The 8,285-nt window shown below is 44.9% G+C and overlaps 1 protein-coding gene across 5 annotated transcripts in view; it reads right to left on the bottom strand.

The window, feature by feature from the left end:
• Positions 1 to 2,341: 2,341 nt before the first annotated feature.
• Positions 2,342 to 8,285, bottom strand: part of SCHIP1 (schwannomin interacting protein 1) — a 151,944-nt gene continuing 146,000 nt past the window's right edge. For all 5 annotated transcript variants that reach the window (XM_044291805.1, XM_044291806.1, XM_044291804.1 and 2 more), the window contains 2 exons: positions 8,118 to 8,211; positions 2,342 to 2,990 (listed from right to left, as the gene is read on the bottom strand). In XM_044291805.1, coding sequence (XP_044147740.1) covers positions 2,939 to 2,990; positions 8,118 to 8,211 — 146 coding nt within the window. In that variant the 3' untranslated portion in view covers positions 2,342 to 2,938. The remainder of the gene's footprint in view (positions 2,991 to 8,117; positions 8,212 to 8,285) is intronic.

The following is an 8,285-nucleotide window of genomic DNA, read 5'->3' as shown; positions in this document are numbered from 1 at the left end:
GACCGTACACACCCGGAAGAGTGCGCTTCTGGGTCTTTGGGCATCCAGATGCTGTGGTCATATTTGACCATGGAATCTGAGGGGTTAAAAGCTTGTAATCGGCATTACCTCTGGTCGCAGACATTAGCACCCAGCAGCTAATGCGCCCGCCACGCTTGCAAGCAAGTCTCACCCAGTACCATACAATCTGCAGGCAGGGCTGTAGGCAGGGGCGTAGCTAAAGGCTCATGGGCCCCGGTGCAAGAGTTCAGCTTGGGCCCCCCTTCTCTCAGGGCTTTATCGCCAGGGGCCGGGAAGCACATAGCCTTTGTGCTGCCTGAGGCAAAAATTTTAACGGCATTCCCCCCCATGGCAAATTCTTGACCTAACCCCTTACCTCTAGCCAGAGGTGTAACTTAAATAGCATGCACTTTCTAGAATACCATTGTCTTCACATGCGGCGCAAGGGACCTTGGGCCCCCTCAGGCTCCTGGGCCTGGTAGCGACTGCTACCTCTGCACCCCCTATAGCTACGCCCCTGCCCCTTAGGAAATCTCTCATCAGATGTGAGAGCAGCAGCGATCGATCAGCCAGGATTAATGTGCACAGTGGGAGGCCTCCCTTAGGCAAGTGACAAACTGCCCCCCTCATTCTTAGGCAAGTGTCAAACTCAGCTCTGCTACATCTACAATGAGCAACTACAACAAATGTAATTCCAAACTGCAGTTCCTCTATGTGATGCCTTGGATAGCTTCCACTGGACCCACAGGCAGTTTGTCACTTGCATAAGGCCAGGGTAAGGGAGGCCTCCCACCCAGGCTGTGCACATTGATCCTGGCTGATCGATCGCTGCTGGCCTGCTGCTGTGCTGCCTGCAGTCACATCTGATGAGACTAGAGTACTGACTGAGATTTCTTTCCTAAAGGAGGGTGTATTGACTGGTCTGGGGACTGGGGCTGCTGCTGGGCTGCTTAATCACTATGTCATCGCCACCGGCGCTCCCACCAGGCGGGTTAGGGCCCCTGGACTCACTCAGGGACAGTCACAGTCTGACACTTAGACTGGTCTGGACCGGACCACCAGGACCCCGGTCCGGTCGGATGGTCCAGTAACATGTAACAGTGAGTGACAGTCAGTTTATAACGCCGCTGGCGCCACGCTCACCTCAGCAGACAGTCGGCAGTCGTGGTCGCAGGCAGGATAGGAGGAGGGGAGCTCTCAGCCAGGAGAGGAGTCAGTCAGACAGTGAGACGTCACTCGCAGTCGCAGCCAGCACCGCCCCACACAGCTTCCTCTTCCGTCCTCAACTGAAGCCGCTCCCCCTCCCTCCTTCGCCTGCCCTGCACAATGCGCGTCACGCAGGGCCTCCCCTCCGCTCCGCCTCCGCCCCCTATGAATCTGATTTCACTCAGACAGTTATCAGCTGGGGCCGCGTTCTCCTGGCTTGAGGGGGCCCCGTGGGCCCCCCTGACTTAGGGGCCCGGTCGCAATTGCGACCGCTGCGACCCCTATAGCTACGCCACTGGCTGTAGGGCAATCTGCAGGCAGCATGTCCAATACTCCCTGGTAACTTTTGACTCATTCAGTTTGCATGTTCATGTTTATTAAAGGGTAACTGTCATGTTTTCATAAAAAAAAAAATGTTTGCATATGTTACTGCTGCAGTAGCATAATGCATAAAGCAATCTTTCGTTTCTTCACTTACCACTGTTTTCCTTGAGTTTTTCCTTGTTTAAACATTTACGGCCATCTGCCAGTTCTCTGAGGCCAAAACTGCTTTCCCTTACTTCCCATACACACTTGCTGTAGCCAGCAACTTCCTGCCAGCAAATCAGATTGGAGTACTGAGAGACACGCCCCCTCACTCTGAAGCCTAATGCAGACATGCAGTGTGGAAGACCACCCCTCTGTCTTCCTGTCTTCTTAGCCGGAGACAGACAAGCCATAGCAACTGTCCTTTAAGGTAGCAGTGGAAAGGGACAGAGGACATTCATGAAAGCTGTTATTTCAAGGTAATTACAGATCTTTTGACAATCATTGACAAACTAACTCAGGTTTACATGCCTAGCTCAAATAAACTAGCAAATAAAAAAAAATATGACAGTTACCCTTTAAAGGGAATGTGTCATCAGAAAATTACCTATTTTTTAAAGGGAACCTTTCACCACGTAATGCAATACAGTTTGCAGGCAGCAGGTTATACAGCAGGAAGAACAGAGCAGAATGATATGTAGTTTTGCAGGAAAAGATTCCTATAATTTGAACAACTGGAGTTCCCCTTTATAAATACAGGTCATTGGTTACCCGATGGCGGAATGCAGTTCAGGAAACCACAGATCATGCCAGGCAAAAGACAGTAACATACAAAACAAATGTTTAAAGTTTATTTTACATATTTATACATAAAACCTCTCAATGTGACCTTTCCTTGTAATCCAGTTGAATAATACAATAGCACATCTAAAAATGGAAGTCAGGTAATCAACATTCACAAAATGTTGACCACTGATTGAATTATACAAGATACAGAAAGCTACAATTTACGATGAGGCAGGCGTGTAGTTGTTGACTTGTTTAGCACCGTCAATAACATTTGTGTTTGGGAACTACAGGAGAATAAAAGGTAGTTATAGGTAAAATACTGACCAACTGAAAAGATTTGCAAATGAAAAAAATAAATACAATTTGTAACTATTATCTGTCTCTTTATCCATAGTCTGTAATGGAATAAGTACTGTACATATATAGATTCTTAACAAAATGCCAAGTGTCTAGAGGCACAAGTAAAAAGTTAAAATAAATTAGGAAGCAGAGGCCAAATCACTGGACAAAAAGCTTCAGACATCATCAAAGACTAACACTGATTTTTCTTGTGTATCATCTCGAGCATCAGCATTTTGACAACCACAAAAGCAAAATAAAAGTTTAGCTTGTTCCTAATGTTCAATGGCTTTTTGCTTTATTTAGTTGGCATTTTCTCTGCCATGTGCTTCTGCTGACTTTCAGCATGTCTGTGGGAAAGGAAAAGAAAAGCCGAGTGTTAGTGGCAGGATTTATACATCTTTTTACATGAGAATTCCGAATCATACGCCTTCACCTGTGGCATACTATGATTGGGAAGTAGAGGGAAGCTGAACATTTATTCACTTTGTCATTTAGGATACGGCCACACAGTCAGGTTTCCTGATACAGTTTTGGAAGCCAAAATCAGAATTGGATCATAAAAGGAGAGAAAGAATAAAAGACTTCTCTTTTTTTAATTCACTCCTGGTTTTGGCTTCCAAAACTTCATCAGGAAACCTGACCGTGTGGCCTAAAAGCGAATTCATTGTGCCCTACTTCCCTTTACTTATAATTATTTTGAGGTATCCTATCAGGTGAACCCATGACCAACATCAGCACCAAAGTGAACTAGGCAGATGCTAGCGCCCCCTGTTTTTGATGGGCCCAAGGTGACCTGGTTAAGCATGCAGTATATGCCGTCACTTTAACTCCCAAGGGTCCAAATACACCTAGAGGTGACACTGATGTGACCGACAGCTTAGTTATGACTCTGTCAATGTCAAACGAACCCCCAGAAGGCATTGTCACTTGGTAACAAGAATTCATCCCAACTGTGAATGTAGCTTTCTGTCTAAACGGAGAATAAAATATCATAATACAAAAATCAACATAGGGCTATTAAAGCAAAGTACAGGCACAAACATTCAGCACTCTGTACAGAGAGATGGAATGCTTTACTGTAAATATGATATATAGCTGTGGCATTTCCCTCTATGGGGGTTAATGGGTTAAAAAAAAATCTCTTTTTTATTTTTTTGTTCCCCCCCCAGGAAATTGTGTAGTTTTATTTTTATTTTTATGGGTTGAATAGGGCTGGGTTGCAAAATCAGCTATGGTTCATGGTAAACCAGGGGCGGACTGGGAACCAAGTGGCCCAGGAAAAAAAATACTACTAAAAGTGGCCCTGTTTTGTAGTCAGGTCCAAATTGATGGAAGGAAGGGCCAGCAATACTATATTGTGGCACTCTATACCACCCCAACAGAGCCAAATACCACAGTCCATTACAAAATACTGCCAGCAGCAAAAAATACATCCCTGGCCGGCCATGAGGAGGGCCCAGGCGGCCCCCTGGGCATCGGCCCACAGGAAATTTCCCTGTAAGGTCCATGGCCAATCCACCCCTGTGGTAAACTGATGCAGTTTTGGAAGCCAAAACAAGGAACAAATTGAAACAAAAGAGAAGTCATATCTGTCCTTTATCCTTTCTTTCCTTTTATGATCCACTCCTGATTTTGGCTTCCAAAACAGCACCAGGAACCCTGGCCTTACTGATCTTTAAATGTCTGAACAAAAAGGACCCAGCAGCTGCTAAATATACAATATACAGTAATAGTAATGCAGCCATGTTATAACAAGTACACTGCCCTCATATGGCATTTACTCTGGCGTAAGATTTGACTATGAGCTCATGGAGGAAAATTGTGCCAGTATCCGCCTGTGCCCTCAGGAAACAGCTGAACCGCAAGCTCTGCAGAACATTATGTCTGTGTCCATTATAACCTCTCAATGTGCCATACATGTGAATGCAGCTGCCTACCTGCCCAGAAAACTCTACCAGTCCTGTATGTTACACCTCTGCCCCTGCAGGATTCCTGTTTCGGGGCTCGGTAATGGAAGTATAACACATGACACCCTGTGCTGGCAGACAGAAAGGTGATGCATGCCACGTCTAGGTTACTGTAAGCGACCAGACTATGGACTTCCATCTGCTAACATCCTATGTAAGCAGGGGAAATTACTGAAATCACCAGCTCTTTTGGATTTTAGTATTTTAGTGTCAAAAACAGTAATTTGAAGCCTACAGGATCCTAGGTCTTATGATTACTGGGGGTCTTGGCAGTTGACCTCCAGAGATTACACTGAAGTGAACTTAAAGTTGGCACAACCCCTTTAAAAGAAATGTTTCTGAAAACTGTAGTGAGCTCACTGACATTTTGTCTTTGGATGGGGTCATATAAATACATTTTGATTAGGTAAGATGACATAACTTTCTCTTTGTCCAGTACTACTGCTGCATTATGTTCTTAAAGGGGCATTCCCATCTTAGCCATCCATGGTTGAGATCTGACTACCTGTTCTATGCGCTGGCCAAAGATGGCCAGGGTTTGAAAACAGCCATGGAGGGGTGTACAATGCTGTTTCCATAACTCCCATAGAGATACAGGAACGGAGTGGCACAGTCCACTTGGTCGTTCCATAACCCCAGCCACCTCATATGACAGATATTCCAATATTAGCCATACATGATTTAGATGAGAAAACCCCTTTAATGAAAGTTTCATAAAGAAAGAGAGATACTCTTAAATCCAAAAAGTCTCCAATTGCTGGTTGGGTGGGGGTCTGTGGATGGCACTGTTATGAGGTGGGGGGGTCTGTGGATGGCACTGTTATGGGGTGGGTGGGGGTCTGTGGATGGCACTGTTATGGGGTGGGTGGGGGTCTGTGGATGGCACTGTTATGAGGTGGGGGGTCTGTGGATGGCACTGTTATGGGGTGGGGGGGTCTGTGGATGGCACTGTTATGGGGTGGGGGGGTCTGTGGATGGCACTGTTATGGGGTGGGTGGGTCTGTGGATGGCACTGTTATGGGGTGGGTGGGGGTCTGTGGATGGCACTGTTATGAGGTGGGGGGGGTCTGTGGATGGCACTGTTATAAATATCATTTAAAAAAAAGTATTTTAAAAGTATTTGGGCAAAAAGGCAGTTTCGGTTTCGGTTTTCGGTCATGGGCATCCTGAATTTTCGGTTTCGGACCAGAATTTTCATTTCGGTGCACCCCTAGATATGATGTGAACAGACAGGAACAGCTGTTCTCTATGGACAACCTATGAAACCATCAATAGAATCTTAATGTAATGCTCAATGGTAATTATTAGTGTAAAACACTAGTTGCAAGGCGGATTTTACTTTTCATATATTTAAAGGGGTTATCCAAGAATTTATATTGATGACGTATCCCATCTTCATCAAGATCAGATCAGCAGGGGACCTGGAGGAGGTTGGCGCTCCGCGAGGGCCTCAGATTTCTTCTAAGCCATGTGACATCACCATACATTGGTGATATGGCCAAGTTGCAGCTCAGCCCCATTCAAGTCAGTGGGGCTGAGCTGCAATACCCAGCACTGCCACTATACAATGCACGGCACTGTGCTTGGAAAACTGGTGGGGGCCACTGTGCTCATCAGAGCACCAGAGAGCGAGGCGGCTCCTTGTAACAGCTGATCTGCGGGACTGTCGGGACTTGGAACCCCACCAATGTGACAATGATGACCAATTTTGAGAATAGGTCATCATTTTCAATTCACGGATAAACCCTTTAAGTAGACAGGAATGTTAAGCCACTTTTTAATGCAAAAATGTCAGTCATCTGTTGTGACTCAGAGCACACTCACAAGAACAGGCAGTGAGTCAGAATAAACATTTGTGGATTACAATTAGGTGTTCTAAAATGTGTTAACATTTCTCTCTGCTTAAACATGTGAAGAGTACAATCCACCTACACGAAATATGCAAATATGAGCTCTTTAGAAAATGACATAAAACATGCATCATTTCACACTGACAAAAGGTAGTACTCAATTGTAACCAGTAGATGTCAGCGTCTTCCAGGTTTGGAAAGATTGTAGCTAGAGATGAGCAAATTTCATGTTATGAAATTCGTTCACGCTTCGTTTGGTGGTAAAAGCAGAATTGCGTTATGGATTCCGTTACCACGGACCATAATGCAATTCTACGACGGAATGCCTTTAGAGTCATTCCATTATTCACTCCATCATAATAAAGTCTATGGCCTTCATAACGGATTCGTCCCGTTTCAGTTAAGCAGGAGAGGACTCCCCTGCATAACGGAAATCGGACGGATCCGTTATGCAGGCCATAGACTTCTATTATGATGGAATGAATAACGGAATGACTCTAAAGGCATTCCATCGTAGAATTGCATTATGGTCCGTGGTAACGGAATCCATAACGCAATTCTGCTTTTAGCACCAAATGAAGCGTGAACGAATTTCATAACATGAAATTCGCTCATCTCTAATTGTAGCCTTTTCTATATTAGCACTTCTCCTCTTAAACATGAAAACTTAGCAAAGAACATATAGAACAGAGAGCTCCCATGGCAGCTATGTCCTTGTCATCTACATCATCTAGTTGTGTACATAGATAAGCTTCAGCAGTTACTTTAAAGGGGATGGCCAGGATTGGAGAAACATAGATGCTTAATTCTAAAAACAGCCCCCAGCCAGCTGTAATACCACACACAACCAGGTGTGGTGCTGTTTTTGGAACAAAGAAGCCATTTTTTAGCCCTGGAGAACCCCTTTAACAACTATGGCGCTGTGATGTTAGTTACAGAATTGCCCAGCGTACATAGAAATGCATAGTCCCTGCTCCTCTTTACCACTCTATATTGGGCTTTACATGAATTCATTTCAGCGCTGATTCTATGCCTGCCTTAGGGCGCAACCACACGACTGCACCGCGCTTTGCGGTCCACAAATTGCGGATCGGCAAAATACGGATGCCGTCCGTGGAAAGGGAGGCCCATTATAGAAATGCCTATTCTTGTCCGCGATTGTGCGACTGGAACGGAACTACAGATGCAGACAGCACACGGTGTGTTGTCCGCATCTTTTGCAACCCCATTGAAATCAATGGGTCCGCATCTGTTGCGGAATGGTTGCGGTACCATTCATACGGTCGTGTAAATGAGCACTAAGAGTTAAAAAGAATCCTGGAAACTCTTAATTTAGGCAAATGCATAGTTATGAGGTTATTTCAAACATCTATAATAAAGTTGCCGCGTCTAATTTTGGGTACATAAGGTCTTAATTACTTGCATAGGACAATGTTTTCGTCTCTGGCTGAAAGGCGAATTACTGTTTGTAACGTCTGCATGTAGGTATTGTGTATACCAGGAGTCAGTAACATCTGGCACTCTAGCTGTTGTGAAACTACAACTCCCAGCATGCTGCACTGGGAGTTCTGAGAACAGCCGAGCAATGCTAGGAGTTGTAGTTTCTGACGGCTCTATACTATATGTATAATTATAAAGAATTGAATAAAAGTCTTACCTTGTCAAGTCTTCGATATCTACAAGCATTGCATCTTGTTCCATGTGCAATTCATCACGGATGAGGAGGAGCTGGACAAGCTCTTCATTCAAGCCTGCAAAAACAGCACACATGCTTCATCCACTGTATGATCACTAATCTATAACCATATGTTCAGACATTTTTAGT

Source organism: Bufo gargarizans, chromosome 4 (assembly GCF_014858855.1).
Source record: "Bufo gargarizans isolate SCDJY-AF-19 chromosome 4, ASM1485885v1, whole genome shotgun sequence".
Taxonomy (NCBI): domain Eukaryota; kingdom Metazoa; phylum Chordata; class Amphibia; order Anura; family Bufonidae; genus Bufo; species Bufo gargarizans.
Note: the sequence above shows the minus strand (reverse complement) of the source record. Positions and strands in the feature narration are given on the sequence as shown.